This window comes from Mytilus californianus, unplaced genomic scaffold, assembly GCF_021869535.1.
Source record: "Mytilus californianus isolate M0D057914Y unplaced genomic scaffold, xbMytCali1.0.p SCAF_4, whole genome shotgun sequence".
Classification (NCBI taxonomy): Eukaryota; Metazoa; Mollusca; class Bivalvia; order Mytilida; family Mytilidae; genus Mytilus; species Mytilus californianus.
Genome location: NW_026262690.1, coordinates 25,890,999 through 25,911,835, shown reverse-complemented (window position 1 = coordinate 25,911,835; position 20,837 = coordinate 25,890,999). Strand labels below are relative to the sequence as shown.

At 34.2% G+C, this 20,837-nt stretch overlaps 1 protein-coding gene and 1 long non-coding RNA gene across 2 annotated transcripts; one reads left to right on the top strand and one right to left on the bottom strand.

The window, feature by feature from the left end:
* Positions 1-368: 368 nt before the first annotated feature.
* LOC127737793 (60S ribosomal protein L35a-like) lies at positions 369-7,289 on the top strand. The gene is made up of 4 exons (XM_052248713.1): positions 369-459; positions 3,861-4,013; positions 5,153-5,300; positions 7,242-7,289. The coding sequence occupies exons 1-4, from the start codon at positions 419-421 to the stop codon at positions 7,263-7,265; spliced, it is 366 nt and encodes a 121-aa protein (XP_052104673.1). The 5' UTR covers positions 369-418; the 3' UTR covers positions 7,266-7,289.
* A 125-nt stretch (positions 7,290-7,414) lies between these two features.
* On the bottom strand, positions 7,415-8,844 carry LOC127737796 (uncharacterized). Its single transcript, XR_007999817.1, has 2 exons — positions 8,365-8,844; positions 7,415-8,053 (listed from the first exon to the last, which is right to left on the bottom strand). It is a non-coding gene; the product is annotated as an uncharacterized LOC127737796 (long non-coding RNA).
* Between the last annotated feature and the right edge of the window lie 11,993 nt (positions 8,845-20,837).

Here is a 20,837-nt window from a genome sequence, read left to right as displayed (position 1 = left end):
AAGTCATTGTTTATATTTGAATAAACGGATGGGACTTCAAACGACTGATAAACGTAGATTTTAGGTCTTCATAAGGATTATTTACTATAGTTTTTCACGTTATTATTGCTTTCAAGCAATTTAGACCACATGATTTGTGTTCCTCATTAGGTAAAAAAGAACAAACTTTCTGGAGCACTCAATATTACTCCTAGGTTTAACGACAGTTTGCGTAGTCGTATAATCCAAGCTTTCATATATATAAGGATCAATATGTACTTAAAAAAAAGAGAGAGTACCAACACTACATACATGTATATGCAAAAAATGTTCCTCTGGCTGTGATGAAGACTGCAGAATATGCTGATCTTTTATTGTAATACATGCGCTAGCTTTATTTCATAAAATACAATTTATTTATTACAGGTGACTGACCAAAATGACAGAGGCAGCACCAAATCCCCCTAAAAAATCAGGAAGGTATGTTCAGGGTTTAAGCTAGGATTTTGTGGGCTTTAGTCACTTTTGCACAGGATGAAAATCAACCTTATTTTGGGTAGCAGCAAGGGACCTAGGATGTATATTACTATCTATACATCTTTGTCAGACTTTGTCTTCGAAGGACATAGGCATACTAGGCAGTTACTGCATGATTTGACTGATGTGGCACTTTAATATGAAGATTAGGATATAAGACCTAGAAATCTAGTTCACAATTTCACTTCAGTTAGTTTCAGGGTACATTCCTAATCAGCAAAAGTTGGGATCCATTTTTTTTAAACCAGGAATCACAGCATAAATGAACTTGTAAGGACTATTTCACTGCATTATTCATACTCATTATCCTTAAAAACGTTTTAAAGCGATATATACAATTAATTCTATAAAGTTGGAACCAAGGATTTGTACAAATCCTTATTAGAACAATTCTAATGACTTTAAATTGTAAATTTATCATGAATAGATCACGTTTACTTTCAATTCCAAATGAAATGAAAACGGGAAGTGACAAGTGGATAATAAATTCAGAATGAATCCGGATTCATCTACGGATTGGCAGGAAATTATCATTTTTTAAATTAAATTTGCTAAATAAGAACTATATTTGTCTCTCGTTTAGTTTGATACTGAATTATTTCGTATTTTACGTTTTAGTGTCTTTAAATTCATAAGAATACTTTCGCGCATGGGCAGTTCATAGTAAAGGAAGCACCTGTTTGACTCGTGAAAACATTTCTGAATGTTATGAATAAAGTTCTTTTTAATCGAAATTGTCGAAAGTTTTTGATTAAAAGTTATATCAAATATGACGAAAATACGTTCATTTGACGAAACTACGACAAGCGAACTGCAAATTGTGATCGTTTGAGAAATATTGAAATTAAAATGTGAACTGTTCGAGGGAAAACTCAAATGACGAAACTATGACAAACGAACTGCAAATTGTGCTCGTTTGATAAATATTGAAATTGAAATTGAAATGCCGACTGACTGATTTTACTGAGGAAAATAATTATATTGATGATCAATTTTGAGGTTGATAAATAATTAACGGATTAGTGACCCATCCAATGGCGATAAGCGGATTATCTGTAATCACAACTTATAACACCTGTTGTAAATGTTAATTAGTTGAGGGTCATAAACTTGTCAGAGACAATAAGACCGGTAGAATTATAGTATTTTCATGCGAAAATATTTTTACTCTTTCCAAATTTAAGTGACGAAATTGATTTGGAATACTGTCGTCATTTTGAAAACCATTTCGTAAATGACGAAAATGACGAGCGCTAGCAAAATCACTGGGTATGTACAAAGTGATATATAATCCTAGATCTTGTACTGATGAATATTTAGCATTATTTATTATGTTTTAATGCACTTTGTTTAACCAAACAAAGTATTCACCGTGTATCATCGGTACAGCGGATATAGGTACTAACCAAGCGGGGCATGATCGATTTTTCCCTGACACAGTAAGAAAATCTTTGTTTTGCTTTATCTACATTCAGTTTACATTTCTCAACATCTGAAATTCCTGCTCCCAAATAATTTTTGCATCTATTTTTTCCTATTTATAAGACAACTTTTATTTTATAAGAATAATAAACTTTTACATGCGCTAATAGTTGTGAATGTCAACACGAACTTTCAATTTTGATAGAGTTGTCGAGCCATTTACATGTTTTATCGGAATGAAAGCTTACACAGGGCAAAAGTAATAGTTACCAATCATAAACCTACCTGTGATAACTCATTCCATGAAACATTTTGGGTAATAAACAAGTGTGGAAAAGCTATATACCGTACATTCACTTAACTATGCACCGTACAGAAGGATTTATGTGGTCAGCTATACATCGTACACAAAACGCTTCTTTTCGAAATAAAATATCGAAAAATAACAAGTATGAAAGATTTCAATGCTAATTATTGAAACAGCTATACTTATTACGCACACACAGTGCCCCTTCTATTAGAAAAAGAGTTGCAATGAATATAGAATCATATCGGATGAGACTAGCGCCAAATTCTTTCACAAGTATTTGCACATGTTTTAAGTAAGCGTTCTTGTTTTGGGAAAATAATGAGACTTCTCTAATCATCAACCTACGACCAAATCATTTCTTAAAACAACAATTATGTTTAGATTGAAGTACACATTGATATTATGTAAACAAAACGAAGATTTTCTTACCGTGTCAGGTCAAAATTGATCTCGCCCTCTTGGTTAGTACCTATATCCGCTGTACCGATGATACACGGTGGTATTTATGTGCTTACATGCTCCATCTGTTTTGAAAATATGTATACATATAATTGCACATTCAATTATGTACACTTCAACAATAGACTTTACTTTCTAAGTTCAATAGAACAAACACAAGCTTGGTTACTGAATGGTGCAGTGACCACCTCAAATTTTATTCTTAAATACAATATTGTCTGCCGTAAGAGTCCCATCAAAACAACACAAGATACACTGCCTGTCAGAATCTTGAACAATGTCATGTTCTGTAACAAAATAATCTACAAAATGAAACAAACTCATGTAAATACTGTACTATGTAAAATTATAAAAACAAAGTAAACAAAATTAAACCTCTACCTATATATACTAAGTGTGTTAGTGTGGTCACTACCCAGTCCTCTAGAACTTAAAACCCGAGCAATTAGCTTATATACTGACCACCAAACAGTTTAAAGGCAAATTTAGTTATACAACCTATATAAAATCCTCATAAAATTATTGCATAATCAAATTCATTCTGCATACCGCACATAAATTCATTTACACATTTTTTAAACTTTTTTATTACAAATCATTGCATTGAATTTGTTGACCAATTGATGATTTTTTGTCGAGCCTGCGACTTTTGTCGCAGAAAGCTCGACATAGGGATAGTGATCCGGCGGCGGCGGAGTTAGCTAACTTCTTAAAAGCTTTATATTTTAGAAGGTGGAAGGTCTGGATGCTTCATACTTTGTTTACTTGGTTAATGTTAAGTTTGTGTGAAAGTTGTAATAAAGCTTTATATTTAGGACTATCAACATAATATCAATGATTAGTAAAGAAGGCGAGACATTTCAGCGTGTGCACTCTTGTTTTTCATTTGATGAATATTATCGTGATGATTTAAAAATTCAGTCATTTGTAAAAACAAATGCATTGGTTAGAATTTTACCCAAAAATATATTCCAGTTTTTTTTTTAACCATGCAGTATCAAAAATGATTGCCAGAAAGTGATTAACCTCCCTTATATTGATATGCATGAATTACATACAATAGGTAACGTGTGCATGTTTACTATAATATATATATATATATGATCTTGTCATTTTGATGATTACCATTTACCGTTATTTTTTTTTATTTCAGACTTTACTGTAAAGCTGTCTTCACTGGTTACAAGAGAGGATTACGTAACCAGCATGAAAACACTGCACTTCTTAGGATTGAAGGTGTTACAAGCCTAAATGATGTACCATTTTACCTTGGCAAACGATGTGCTTATGTTTACAAAGGAAGAAGGTATGCTTTAAACCAAAATGTTGAAAATTATTTCAATTCTGATTCTAATAGGACAAATAATCTTTTTTTTTCTAACTTTATTACATTCTGAGGCATACAAGAAGCCTGAAAATGCCTGGTGATTACATTTGACACCAGAGGCATACATATGACATCACCTTGTAAAGTTGCCAAAGACAGTAACATTTCACAAGATTTTCATTTTATGAAATTTTACACCGAAATAACTGAAACTGACTGATTTATTTATTTTGCATTTAATAGAAGAGAGATAACCCTATTTGAAGTTTGGCCTTCATAAAACCTGGGTAATACTGTTGCAAATTGAGTTTACGTGGTCATATAAATAAGGTGGACCTAATGCAGAACAGCTAAATTGGTATATTAATGCATTTGCCCTAAAAGTAGATATACTGTGATTATACTAGTTGACGATATATAGCTTGTCATATTAGAATTAAGAACAATTGCTTTCCCAAATTAAAAAAAACACTTAATTTATTTTTATACGACTGTCAAAAAATTTGTTGCGACTGTATAACCTAATGGCGGTCATGTCTTTGTCCAAAGACATTTGGTTTCCAGACAATAACTTGAGTATAAGTGTATGGATCTCTGAAATTGTACCACAGGATTCCATACCACAAAAGGAAGGTTGCTATTGATTTTGGGGGTAATTGTCCTAACTGTTCAGGAAGTTACTGTTAGCAGTAGTCAGAAAATGTCAATAGCGAAAGTGGCTAATCAAAAGCTCCCTTTCATTTTCATAAATTTCTGATATGTCATTGAGAAGTGATTGAACTTTATTCTTTGAAAATGCGACGGGCGTATCATGCGCTCAAGGCGCAGCTGTTTATTAATTTTCCTAGGACTTTTTGTAGAGTTTAATCCCTGTTGATTTAAATTACATTGGTTGTTATATTTGTCGACGCTTGGAATAAAATTGGAATATAACCACCCAGGTTATGTGAACATGTCCATCAAATCTATGGCATGCGTGAATTATTTTCTTAAATAATAAGGGATGTATGTGTTTGTGTGATTCGAATCAAATATTGATAGGAAATATGCTTTAGCATATATGATACAGACTGATATCATTTCTTTTTTCTATAACAGACTTCTATTTGTTTTAACAGGAGGACTGCCTGCCCAGGACACGAGAAGGCTAGTCGTATTAGGGTGATCTGGGGCAAAATAACCAGATCACATGGAAACAGTGGAATGGTGAGGGCAAAGTTCAAGAAAAACTTGCCATCTGTTGCCATGGGTAGAAGAGTAAGAGTGGTAGGTACCTTAAATATATCTATTAAAAAAGTTATAAACTATTTAGGGAATGTCAAAAAATAGTTCGAGATCTGGTTGCATATCCTAGTTTTTCTTGTCAATCTTTTGTTGTTCATGATCAATTTGACCACTGAACAGACAACTCTTGCAGAGTTTCTTCTATAGGAAGTGAAATTGAGGTTCTATTTTAATTTTGCTTTGCATTGATTTATGGAGTTCATATAGCCAAACAGGATTGCAGTTTGGTCCAGAGTTGGTAGGGCAAACATCTCTTCCTTTATCCTTTTCTTTTTTATATCATTCTTAATAATGAAAAAGGCTGGTCTCTTGAGTCTAGTTTCTAGAAGTCCACTATTCACAAATGCGTATGCTTGTACTTGATTGAGAACATCAAGAACATTTGTTTTGTCATGAGTTATTTGAAATTTGAAATTTTTATGGTTATAAAAAAAAGATTTCCCTCAGTTTTATTTGGAAATTTGTAAGAGTCAAAGCTCAAAAAGGATCTGTTTAGAACAACTATTACTTTGGCCTGAACTACTGCAACGCCTAGATCATTTTACAGAAAGTTGTGCACTTCACATTTTAAATTTCGAAGACCCATATGCAGGGTATCAATGATACACCAACCATCATCAAATCTAGCAGTCATTGTTAAAAGAAATTTTAGTCAAAATTCAGAAAAATCCTGTAAAGAATTTGTAATTTGATTAGTACATTTCCATAGGCAATACATGGATTTGACTATTTCTGCAGACAAGGAAATTTGACGGAATTGCCTTGAAACATGAAATTGTTAATTTTCAACCATTATGTTTATTAGGCCAAAAAATATATATGCTTGTTTCCTGCCTTCAGTCTGACCCTAAGTTTGATCACAGACCTTAAAATAGTATACTTCCTTTCCAAAAAATTATTTAAGAAAAAGCATTGAGAGCCTTCTTATTTGTCTACGAATCAATTTTCCACTGGATGATGCTCTCAAATTTGTAATCAGATCGACGTAAATCGAGTGTAGAACTTGTCAAAACAATCAAAATTATAAACATATTATCAGTCATGCGCAAATTACCAAATGCATAAGTGTAAAATTGGACCAAACTCGGTAAAAAACATGAAATTTTTCTGAATATGGTTAACATGGACAAGATAATAATAAAGAATAAAATAAAATCACTACTGACCTTATTTTAAACTGGTTGGAGGTAGGAAACCGACATATTTTTTTTTGCCTAGAGATATAACAATGGTAACAGTCATTAATCAAGAAAGGGAAATATATTTTAATGTGCTTTGAATTTAGTGCTGTTATTGTAATAATAATATATGGTATGACTGCCAACGAGACAACTCTCCACCAGAGACAAACTTATATTAAAGGTCACTGTATGGCCTTCAACAATTGAGCAAAACTCATACTGAATAACAAGTTATAAAAGGCCCAGAAATGACAATTGTAAGAACAACAACCACTGAATTACAGGCTTCTGACTTGGGACAATCACATACAGAATGTGGTGGGGTTTAAAATTCAACAGTAACCAGATTAAACTACAAGAGAAAAACTTGCATTTAGCTATAACCATACTGATACATAGATTTCAAAATGACAATTTAAACATCATGTAATTTCTATGTATTTAGTTCATTATGCATCTTTATTATCTATTCATTTAATATTTGGAATGAAATATACAAAAGTGAGCATTGAGGACAGTTTTTTTTTTAAATTCCTCATGAAAGCATGTGGCCTGAAGTATGACTTAACAAAAATCTGAGTCTGTTCCAAGACCTGATATATATTTTAAATACTCTTAATCATCTACAATGTAATATGTTTGTTAAAACTATGCCTCAGAATGATTTTCAGCAGTGCATTGATATAAATTCAACTTAGTTTACATTCACATGTTTATTATCGATGTTTTTTTTTTGTTGTAGATGATGTATCCATCAAGAGTATAAAATAAAGAAAAAAAGACTCAAAAATTGTTATGTGAATTTCATAGCCTTTTGTTAGATCTCCATATTTATATATAGTGTGGTGACTTTCCTATCTTCAAGCATTCTACGTTGTGTTAAATGTAGTGAAGGGGGTTATTTTTACCTGCATCACCAACAGTGAGAGCAGGTCTAGAAACCGCTTGACTCTGTCTGTCCGTCCTAAATACCTTGGGTAGAAAACTAAGGGAATGACTTTTAAGTACTACAGCTTGATAATGTTGAGTTGTAGCTTATGAGCAATTTTTATACGACCGCAAAAAAAATTTTTAGGTCGTATATTGGTATGACGTTGGCGTCGTTGGCGTCGTCGTCCGAAGACACATTGGTTTTCGCACTCTAACTTTAATTTCAGTGAAAGGATCTCTATGAAATTTTACCATAAGGTTCAATACCACAAAAGGAAGGTTGGGATTGATTTTGGGGGTTATGGTACCAACAGTTAAGGAATTGGGGGCCAAAAATAAGCATTTTTGTAACTTCCAGACATAACTTGTGTGTTAGTGTATAGATCTCTCTGACATTGTACCACAAGGTTCCATATCACAAAGGGAATGCTGGGATTGATTTTGGGGGTAATTGCCTCAAAATTTTAGGAATTAAGGGCCAAAAAAGGGGCAAAAAACAAGCATTTTTCTAGTTTCATGACAATAACTTGTGTGTAAGTGTATGGATCTTTCTGAAATTTTACTACAAGGTTCCATATCACAAAGGGAAAGCTGGAATTGAGTTTGGGGGTAATTACCCAAAACCTTTAGGAATAAGGGGCCAAAAATAAGCATTTTTGTAACTTCCAGACATAACTTGTGTGTTAGTCTATAGATCTCTCTGACATTGTACCACAAGGTTCCATATCACAAAGGGAATGCTGGGATTGATTTTGGGGGTAATTGCCTCCAAATTTTAGGAATTGGGGGCCAAAAAAGGGGCAAAAAACAAGCATTTTTCTATTTTCATGACAATATCTTGTGTGTAAGTGTATGGATCTTTATGAAATTGTACTACAAGGTTCCATATCACAAAGGGAGAGCTGGAATTGAGTTTGGGGGTTATTACCCTAAACGTTTAGGAATAAGGGGCCAAAAATAAGCATTTTTCTAGTTTCCAGACAATAACTTGTGTTCAAGTGTATGGATCTCTCTGAAATTGTACTGCAAGGTACCATACCACAAAGGGAAGGCTGGGATTGATTTTGGGGGTAATTGCCTCAAAATTTTAGGAATTGGGGGCAAATAAGGGGCAAAAAATCAAGCATTTTTCTAGTTTCAGGACAATAACTTGTGTGTAAGTGTATGGATCTTTATGAAATTGTACCACAAGGTTCCATATCACAAAGGGAAAGCTGGGTTTGAGTTTGGGGGTAATTGCCCTAAACGTTTAGGAATTTGGGGCCAAAAAACAAGCATTTTTCTAGTTTCCAGACAATAACTTGTGTTCAAGTGTATGGATCTCTCTGAAATTGGACTGCAAGGTACCATACCACAAAGGGAAGGCTGGGATTGAGTTTGGGGGTGATGAATCATAAGGGGGATCAAAAAATTGGGGGGGGGGGGGATTTGTTTTTCCTTTTTTTTCTTTAAAATTTTCCATTTTAAGTTGGTTATTTCTGATTTATATATAAAAGCAAATAATAATTATATGGTTTGAATAGGTAAATTAAAAAAAATTAAGTTCTTAGACCACATTCATTCTGTGTCAGAAACCTATGCTGTGTCAAATATTTAATCACAATCCAAATTCAGTGCTGTATCAAGCTTGAATGTTGTGTCCATACTTGCCCCAACTGTTCAGGGTTTGACCTCTGCGGTCGTATCAAGCTGTACCCAGCGGAGCATTTTATTTACATCTGCTTTTCAGCCACTTCCTGTTTGCTGATAGTTTGAAATTTACAACGCTCGTTTTACATTGAATAATGTTATCAAATTTTTTTAAAAGGGCCAAGTGAGCTTTTCTCATCACTTTCAAGTTTGTATTTGTTGTCATCAATATAAAAATAAGAAGATGTGGTATGATTGATAATGAGACAACTATAGGTCACCTTACGGCCTTCAACAATGAGAAAGCCCATACCGCAGTCAGCTATAAAAGGCCCCGAAATGACAAATGTAAACCTATTCAAACCAGAAAACTAACGGCCTGATTTATGTAAAAAATATTGAACGAAAAACAAATATGTTATACAGCAACAAACGACAACCACTGAATTACAGGCACACACAGAATGTGGCGGGGTTAAACATGTTATAGGGCGCCCAACCCTCCCCTAACCTGGGACAGTTAACTTTAAAAAATCTGCTCCTCTGAAATTACTGGGCAAAATTTAACCAAACTTGACCACAATCATAATTGGGGTATCTAGTTTAAAAAAAGTAAATCCAATGATCCCCCTGCCAACCAACATGGCAGACTTGGCTAAAAAAAGAACATAGTTTTACCAATTTTTTGCCCCCACTGCAAGTTATGTCTGTTTATAAACGGACAAATTTGCAGTTTCCATACTCTAACTACTTTGCCACAACCAAATGTTCTGAAACCTATACACAATGCTTATTACTAACAAACACAGGTCAAGTTCAAATATGGTAGCATCACTTTTATCAATCTCGAGTTACTCGTGCATATTTACAAGCCAGGGCATCTGTGTCCCATGTACACAGTATTTTTTTATTTGCATGTTTTATAGGCCATTTTCTGTTTGACAATCCATATTTCACATCCATACTGGCCAATGGTCCAGAAATTATTGTAGTGATTTCCAACAAATATTTTATGCTCGAACTTGTCAATTAATTTTTATGGCCTCTTGATAGATAAATGTCAATAGTTTCTGAAAAGGTATTTATCAAACAGAATGAAATTCTGCGAGACCAATATGGGTAGTCAAGGTTAAAAAAAAAGCAGTAGTAAATTCTACTTTAGACCAAATTTTGGGGAGTTTTGTGACATTTTCATCACCTTTTTGCAATATGTTGTATCAAATAAATGCAGATTGCTGCCATGGTTACACCAAAAAGAGATTATATTTCACCATTTTCACTTTTGGAAATCAAATCTAAGAACGATTCAGTTTCCATACATGTGCGCATTATAGCCGCATACATAAACTATAAGCCTTATTTGTTGGAAAAACAAGGGAAAGAGGGCGGTTAAAAGTTGGTCAATTTTTAATTTTTTTTACCCAACTGTTTCTACTTTAAATATGCTTAAAATGGGCGTATCTTGAACTTATTGCACAGCCGTCTAGCAAATATTTCAGTTTTCTCAAGAAAAAAGTTGAGGAGAAAAATTGACAATTATCAATTAACCCCTGATTATTGCCCCTGAAGGATGATTTTATCCATTTTTGGGGAAAACTCGAGTAGATAAAGAGAAACGAGTTATTGCTTTTGAAAGTGTTTTTCACAAATTATTCTGCATTACTTGCAGAAACTATAATTGAGGAATTGTAAATAGCATAATAAGATATGAAAATAAGTCAACTTGGACGAAATTGTCAATTGACCTTCATAGAGTTATCTGCCATTGAAGGATGAATTTTACCTATTCTTAGCTCACCTGAACCAAAGAGCCATTGTGTGCTGTTACTATCACTAGATGTCCGTTAACTTAAATCTTATCTAAAGCTACTATGCCAGTTTGAACCAAACAACTACAATCATCCTTGGTATTTCTGGTTTAAAAGAGTGTCCGATGACCCTGCCTGCCAATCAATAAGGAAGACATGGCTAAAATAAAATAGAACAAAAGGGTAAAATGCAAGTTTTGTCTGTTGTGTTGAAAACTAAAACGGAAAATAACCAGGACAAAAATTTTCAGAATGTAATTATATAAAGATCTACCTATATATAAATAAGATGTGGTATGATTGGCAATGAGACAACTATCCACATAAGTTCAAATGAAGTGGATGTAAGCAATTATAGGCAACCGTATGGCCTTCAACAATGAGAAAAACCCATACTGTATGGGCGGCTATAAAAAGCCCAGTCATGAAAAATATGAAATAATTCAATTGAGGAAACTAAGGGAGCTACCATTTGATTTTTAGGGGGGGCTAGGATGAAATTTGAAAAAAAATAGGCAGGACAGGAGTTTTGAGTAAAAAAAAAAGGCAGGATGACAATTTATTTAAAAAAAAGTCAGGATAAACAACAAAAAAAGACGGGACCGAATAGAGTGAAAAATAAAAATGCAGGACAGAGATTACAACTAAAAAAAAAAAATTCAGGACACAATTTTTCATCCTAGCCCCCCCCCCCCCTCCCCCCCCCCCCCCAAATATGACAGCCACTGAACTACAGGCTCCTGACTTGGGACAGGCACATAAAGAATGTGGCGGGCTTAAACATGTTTGTGAGCGCTCAACCCTCCCCTAACCTTGGACAGTGGTGCAACAGTACAACATAAGAACAAACTATAAAAACAGTTGGAAAAAGGCTCAACTCATCAGATGGATACAAATAGAAATACATCTAACAAAAACACACAGTGGACGTGGATAGGTACTTATACATCCCAAAAACAAAAAGACACTAAGTAAGATTTGAGAGTACTCGCAGTTACTGACAGCTAGTTCAAAGCCAGTACCAACTAATGAAAAAAAATCATGTATGTAAGACTAAAATATCAATCAGTACACGTCCAACATCGAGTACAGTCTTGTAATAAAATATTGTCAGATGACTCCTTATAGGCTTTCTATTATTAAACCTGAAAACTATAATAAAAAACGTTGAATAGCAAAAACTAATAGCTTAATAAGAACATTAAATAATTCAACATTGCCAAAAATGTAGTAATTAGTATTGTGAAAGCCTTTAGCATGCAGAGTTACATTGATGACTTGAATAGTTCTTCTACAGCAGTTTGGTGAAATATCTGAACAGTTTGATTTGATGAAACAAATTGCAATTTGGTATATTTTTAATAAATTGCAATAGCACTGTATTTAAACTACCCCGGCGAAAAATGTTTTGACTCAATAGTATCTAATGTCCGGTACGGTGACGGACAATCAACAGACAGAGAAATGTAGAAATTCTGTTTATTTATATGTTGTTTTAATGATATTGAAGAATATACATACACATATAACTATTTTCGATAGTGTGATGTAATATTTTCTACCACCGTTCTAGATTTATGGAGAAATAAGTAAAAAGGCACATCAAAATGGTGAATTGAGTGAACCCTGCCTCGAATTTGTTTAATTTCTCTTTAAATTGAGCACATTGTATGGAAAGAAAGATATTAACGCGGAGATGTCAAGACTTTTCACTATGATCGCCTCAATATTTACATGTCTGTGCATGGAATGAAAGAAGTGGGTCATGTCAAAATTGAAGCACCCGGTTTTGTCAATGTGTACGACCCAGTTTTGTCCATAAATTTCACAAAGCAGACCCGGTTTTGTCATAGAAAATAATGCATAATCGCATGACGAAAATTAAAATATGGCGTTCAACAGCAGTTTGAGGGATCGTTGAAAAACATTTTCTTTCAGAGGATAACTTATAACCTTTTCCGTAAACACTTGAATTCCTGCTATATTAGAACAAAGCAAATTTCAATTTTGTTTTGTATATAAAAAAAAAAGGAAAAATTAAAAAGAAGTGAAGGTTTTGAAACGGAATTAGATTTTTTTATATCATCTATGCAAATTTAAGTGTTCAAACTTAATTAGCGTACGGCTTTGGAAATTTAAGGACGCACATTTGATATGGGATTTTCTGGGACAACAAGATGGTTATCTTAGTGTTCGCTCTACTTAAATGGAAGACAGTATAGTCGTTTGAAAATAAATATTCTGAAACTAAACGTTCATTATAAAGCAAGAGAATAAGACAAATGTATGTGCATGCAGAATCGCCCAAGAAAAGGAATTTCCATGCGGCGCAAAGGATCACAATAATAGTGCGTTTAAAATCTGTTTACCCCTCCTTGTTACAATAATACTAAGTATAAATTAGTATAAAAGTCTTAGGCCATCCGGAAATTGCAATAATGATTATTTGATTAGTAATTTTTATAAATAGACGATGTTTTATCTCTCTTTTTTTTCTTTTTTTTTTAACATTAACAAATTCTTTAATGCACTAGAATCAAGTTGTTAACAACTGCCCTATATAGTACAACTATTATATATAGGTTTATCTCTTCATTGTATAATGATCATCGTACATTGACAAATGTTCTGCAATTTAAGCAATTTGGTCAAGTTTAGAATTGTCAATATGCAAGGGCGGACCGAGGCCATGATTTTTTAAAGGGGCGTATTCATAAACGGATTTTATACCGCCAAGCGTAGCAAGGGGAACTTTTTTTTAACGATTTTATGCTAAATAAAAAATCATATATAAATCGTAAAAAACATGATAAAACAATTATTTCTAGCCACCAAAAGGGGGGGGGGGGGTCTGCGTTCTCCCTCTACTCCCCTGGATCCGCCACTGATATAATGTAACTATATCGTATACCAACCTAAAATTTAATAAAAGACTAAAAAAACAGAGACAGCCGCCAATCGCATATTTACTACAGGGGCTCTGTAATCAAATGAGTTAAGCCTTTTTCAACTCACTGAATTTTATAGTTTGCTCATATGTTGTGCTGTTATACCAGTTTTTTTTGGAGGGGGAGCGGGGGGGGGGGGGGCTTACACGTTCAACCCCGTCATTCTGTATGTGCCAGTACCGTTTCTAGGAGCCTGTAAATAGGTTGTTGTCTTTTGTTGCTGTATTTCATACATGTATTTGTTATTCGTTTTTTATTTTGTACATAAATCTAGGTCGTTAGTTTTCACATTAGTTTTTTTTACAGTTTTCATTTCGGGGCCTTTTTTAGCTTGCTATGCCGTATGGGCGTTTCTCATTGTTGGATGCCATACGGTGTTCTGTATTTGTTAACTTTTACGTCATTTGGTCTCTGATGGAAAGCTGTCTCATTGTCATTTTTCACGGGCTAAATTGCCAATTAGGTTGTTCTACGAAGACGAAGATATTAGACGTTATAATGTTGCAAACCAACTTTTATTTATAAAAAGAAATAATTCTTTCATGTCATGCTCAATGCCCATTTTAACATAGGAAGGCATTATATTTGTTAAAATTTTTAAACCAAGCGTTAGCCAGGTATAAAATGTTGACAAATATAATGCCTACCTATGTTAAAATGAGCGTAGAGCATGGCATGATAGAATTATTTTGTTTCTAATGGGGAAGTTTAGAACTTGTGTATTTCGAAGCGGACATAAAATACACGTTCGAAAGGCAACCATTTTGATTTGAGATATCCAAAACGTTCTAATAGATATAAGAAGATGTGGTATGAGTGCCAATGAGACAACTCTCAATCCAAGTCACAATTTGTAAAAGTAAACCATTATAGGTCAAAGTACGGCCTTCAAAACGGAGCTTTTTCTCTCACTGTCCGTCAATGGATGAACGAACGAGTAAATATATTGTAAACATAGCGTATAGTGTAGTAAAGCATACTATCCTTACTCTTTTGATAAATTGATATGGTAACACAATCATTCCACATCTTCTTATTTTTACATCATTACAGTAGTATAGAAAACAAACAAACATTTTTGAGATGTATTTCTATTTGTATCCATCTGATGACTTAAGCCTTTTTCAAGTGATTTTTATAGTTCGTTCTTATATTGTACTGTTACACCAATTTCCTAGGTTAGGGGGAGGGTTGGGATCCCGCTAAGATGTTTAACCCCGTCACAAGCTGTATATATTTACCCGTCCCAAGCCAGGAGCCTGTATTTCAGTGGTTGTCGTTTGTTGCTGTGTTACATATTTGTTTTTCGTTCATTTTTTTTTATAATGTAGCTTTTCATAAATTTGTGGTTTCAAAACAAAACAAAACCGGGTCCTATACTGAGACAAAACAGGGTCCTTGTGTAATAAACAACATTGACGAAACAGGGTCCTTCCATTTTGACATGACCCATTTCTTCCGTTCCATGCACAGAAATGCAAATATTGAGGTGCTCATAGTGACTAGCCATGCAATCTCTGTGTTAATATCTTTCTTTCCGTACTTTTCTTTCCGTACAATGTGCACAATTTAAAAAGAAATTAAACAATTTCGTAGCAAGGTTAACTCAATTCACCATTTTCATGTGCCTTTTTACTTATTTCTCTATTAATCTAGAACGGTTGTAGAAAATATCACATCACACAATCGAAAATAGTTATATGTGTATGTTTATTCTTCAATGTCATTAAAAAACAAATAAATAAATAGAAATTCTACCTTTTCTCTGTCTGTTGATTGTCCGTCACCGTACCGGATATTAGATACTATCGAGTCCAAACATTTTTTGCCGGGGTAGTTTAGACACAGTGAATAGGCAGAGAGAGGCACTTGTAATAAAGTTGGTAATACAAGTTTGGATTAAACCCAGTTTTGTGTGTAGCGAACTACTTATTGAATTCTTGAAAGACTGAAATTGTCAGAACCCCAGAAAAAAACCCTTATTACTCTCCTGCAGACAGTGAAAAAAACAATACAAAATGCCACATTGAAGAATGCTTCCAGTTCCAGTTTAAAAGCCAGCTTAGAATTTTTCAATCAATGATGTAATCATTTTCTCCCTAAAACTATCTACAAAAGGGATATATGTGGTACGATTGATAATGAACCAACTACAGTTTAACACGATTTCAACAATAAACACAACTAAATCGTAAAGTAAGCTATAAATGACCAGGAATAAGAAATTTAAACAGATCAAAAACCAAATAGCAGTACGATATATAAGTAACTAGTAATTACATTACACGACAAATGATCACTACATGCTTTTGGTTGGGACACGCACACATCATGTGGCAGTCAATATATATGTTCCTGTTTAAAAGGGACGACCGAATCAGATTTGTGCTCGTAAAAAGCTAGTTCGAAGCCCAATTTTAAATATCAGACCATTATTAAAATAAGAAAATGTGGTATGATTGCCAATAAAACTAATATCCAAAGACCAAATGACAGATGTCAGCAACTATAAGCCATCATACTGCCTTTAAAAACACAAAAAACCCATAACGTATAGTTGGTTGTCAAAAACCTGACCAAATAATTACAATTCAAATAAGAAACCAATAACCAGATCTGTCCTACCTTTTTATTTTTCACTCTGTTCGGTCCTGCCTTTTTTTTCACATAGATTGTCATCCTGCCTTTGTTTTTTACTCAAAACTCCTGTCCTGCCTTTTTTTTCAAATTTCATCCTACACCCCATATGGACATATGATTGACGGAAACTTCATAACATAAGGTGTCTGCATACAAGATATGAAGCATCCAGGTCTTCTACCTTCTGAAATATAAAGCTTTATACAAATAGTTCACGCCGCCGCCACCGGATAGTAATACCTATGTGTTGCTGAATGGATCTATGAATACCAATGATACACCAATCTTTAAAGACCCAAATATTGCAAAACACCTTTCCTACCTCCATGACAAATATGTTGTTCCCGCAGATAAAGCCCCAAACAACATCATTTTTGTGTGTAAATCACATTACTGCTCGATAAATGAATTAGGTATTGACAATTCATTTAGACTTATCACTGGCTTTGTACTAACATGAGCAACACGACAGGTGCAACATGTGGAGCAGGATCTGCTTACCCTCCAGAGCACCTGAGATCATCCCAAGTTTTTGGCGGGGTTAGTGTTGCTCAGTCTATGGTTTTCTATGATGTGGTTTGTGTACTGTTGTTTGTCTGTTTGTCTTATTCATTTTTAGCCATGGTCAGTTTATCATAAATATATTATTGATATTGAATAAATACAACATCACATGCAGCTTTGTAAGTTGAAACATATATTTTCATCTATTTAGAAGATAATTTTTTTACTCAGGTAAATTGACCAATGAGTGATGGATTTCTCTTAGAAGAAATTTAAAGGTCCCAGTGAATAAACTACAGAGAACAATAGCTATTGTATTTATTCAATGGGATAATTGAACTAACAAAAGTTTAAATATATTGACTAATAGATGAGTCTGTGGAAAAGTTTCATTTGGTTCGCAATAACATAATGCTTGTCCTGATCAGACATTATAAACAATGTTTGTTCTGACCAGTCATTATAAACAATGCTTTTACTGTTGTTCTGACTAGCTACTATAAACAATGCCTGGTACGACCAGTCACTTTAAACAATTCTTGTTCCATCCAGTCACTATAAACAATGCTTGTTTCCACCAGTCAATATACTGTTAATTCAGAAATTATTGCTAGGTTAATATTAATGCGAATGGATGAGAATCGCAATAATAGGAACTCACATTCTTATACACGATACATATAGCTATATTCCTGAAATCGCAATAATAAATCTCACATTTTAGTCCAATCTTCAAAAATCGCAATAATAAATGAACGCAATAATTTCTGAATTTACAGAAAACAGTTCTTGTTCCACCCAGGCACTATAAGCCATGCTTGCAACGACCAGTCACTATGATAAACAATGTTTGTTCTGACCAGTCATTATAAACAATGCTTGTTCTGTTGTTCTCACAAGTTACTTAGAACAATGCTTGTTCCGACCAGTTACCATAAAAAAATTTTCTTCCGCCCAGTTACTTTAACAATGCTTGTCCTGAACAGTCACTTTAAACAATGCTTGTTCTGCTGTTTTGACCAGTTTCTATCAATAATGCTTGTTCAGCCCGGTCACTATAACCAATGCTTGTTTCAACCAGTAACTATTACCAGAATGCGACCTACCGAATTAGACTTATTACCGGGTTTGTACTAACATGAGCAACACGACGGGTGCTACATGTGGAGAAGGATCTGCTTACCATTTCGGAGCACCTGAAACTAGTTTTTGGTGGGGTTCGTGTTGCTCAGTCTTTAGTTTTCTATGTTGTGTTTTGTGTACTATTGTTTGTCTGTTGGTCTTTTTCCTTTTTAGCCATGGAGTTGTCAGTTTATTTTCGACTTATGAGTTTGAATGTCCCTTTGGTATCTTTTGCCTCTCTTTAACACTTCTTGTTCCAACCAGTCACTATGACAATATTTATTTTGACCAGTCAGTAAAAAAATATTTATTCTGACCAGTCAGTAAAAAAAATATTTGTTCTGACCAGTCACTTTAAACAATGCTTATTCTGACCAGTCACTATAAACAATCCTATTCTGACCAGTCACTATCAAAAATACTTATTCTGACCAGTCACTTTAATCAATTCTTGTTTTGACCAGTCACTATAAACAATATTTGTTCTGATCATTCAGTATAAACAATGCTTGTTCTGACCAAGCACAATAAAGAATGCTTGTTATGACCAGTCACTATGAATAAATTTTGTTTGAAACAGTCACTATAAACAATTTTGTTCAATCCAGACACTATAAACAATGCTTGATCTAACCAGTCACTATTTTCTTTATTCACCCAGTCACTATAAACCATGCTTGTTTTTGACTAGTCACTTTAAATAAGCAGTCACTATCAACAATGCTTGTTCTGACCCGTCAGGATAAACAGTGCTTGTTCTGACCAGTCACTATTACCAATGCTTGTTCCAATCAGTCATTATAACCAGAATGTGACCTACCGAATTAGACTTATTACCCGGTTTGTACTAACATAAGCAACACGACGGGTGCTACATGTGGAGCAGGATCTGCTTGCCATTGTGGAGCACCTGAGACTACAGTTTTTGCAGGGGTTCGTGTTGCTCAGTCTTTAGTTTCCTATGTTGTGTTTTGTATACTATTGTTTGTCTGTTGGTCTTTTTCCTTTTTAGCCATGGAGTTGTCAGTTTATTTTCGACTTATGAGTTTGAATGTCCCTTTGGTATCTTTTGCCCCTCTTTAAAAATTCTTGTTCCAACCAGTCACTATGACAATATTTGTTCTGACCAGTCAGTAAAAAAAATATTTGTTCTGACCAGTCAGTAAAAATAAATGTGTTCTGACCAGTCACTTTAAACAATGCTTATTCTGACCAGTCACTTTAAACAATCCTATTCTGAACAGTCACTATCAAAAATACTTATTCTGACCAGTCACTTTAATCAATTCTTGTTTTGACCAGTCACTATAAACAATATTTGTTCTGATCATTCAGTATAAACAATGCTTGTTCTGACCAAGCACAATAAAAATTGCTTGTTCTGACCAGTCACTATGAATAAATTTTGTATGAAACAGTCACTATAAACAATTTTGTTCAATCCAGACACTATAAATAATGCTTGATCTAACCAGTCACTATTTTCTTTATTCACCCAGTCACTATAAACCATGCTTGTTTTGACTAGTCACTTTAATTAGTCAGGATAAACAGTGCTTGTTCTGACCAGTCACTATAAACAATGCTTGTTCCAACCAGTCACTATTACCAGAATGTGACCTACCGAATTAGATTTATTTCCGGGTTTGTACTAACATGAGCAACACGACGGGTGCTACATGTGGAGCAGGATCTGCTTACCATTTCGGAGCACCTGAGACTACAGTTTTTGGTGGGGTTCGTGTTGCTCAGTCTTTAGTTTTCTATGTTGTGTTTTGTGTACTATTGTTTGTCTGTTGGTCTTTTTCCTTTTTAGCCATGGAGTTGTCAGTTTATTTTCGACTTATGAGTTTGAATGTCCCCTTGGTATCTTTTGCCTCTCTTTAACAATTCTTGTTCCAACCAGTCACTATGACAATATGTGTTCTGACCAGTCAGTAAAAAAAATATTTGTTCTGACCAGTCACTTTAAACAATGCTTATTCTGACCAGTCACTTTAAACAATCCTATTCTGACCAGTCACTATCAAAAATACTAATTTTGACCAGTCACTTTAATCAATTCTTGTTTTGACCAGTCACTATAAACAATATTTGTTCTGATCATTCAGTATAAACAATGCTTGTTCTGACCAAGCACAATAAAGAATGCTTGTTATGACCAGTCACTATGAATAAATTTTGTTTGAAACAGTCACTATAAACAATTTTGTTCAATCCAGACATTATAAACAATGCTTGATCTAACCAGTCACTATTTTCTTTATTCACCCAGTCACTATAAACCATGCTTGTTTTTGACTAGTCACTTTAAATAAGCAGTCACTATCAACAATGCTTGTTCTGACCCGTCAGGATAAACAGTGCTTGTTCTGACCAGTCACTATAACCAATTCTTGTTCCAATCAGTCATTATAACCAGAATGTGACCTACCGAATTAGACTTATTACCGGGTTTGTACTAACATAAGCAACACGACGGGTGCTACATGTGGAGCAGGATCTGCTTGCCATTGTGGAGCACCTGAGACTACAGTTTTTGCAGGGGTTCGTGTTGCTCAGTTTTTAGTTTCCTATGTTGTGTTTTGTATACTATTGTTTGTCTGTTGGTCTTTTTCCTTTTTAGCCATGGAGTTGTCAGTTTATTTTCGACTTATGAGTTTGAATGTCCCTTTGGTATCTTTTGCCCCTCTTTAAAAATTCTTGTTCCAACCAGTCACTATGACAATATTTGTTCTGACCAGTCAGTAAAAAAAA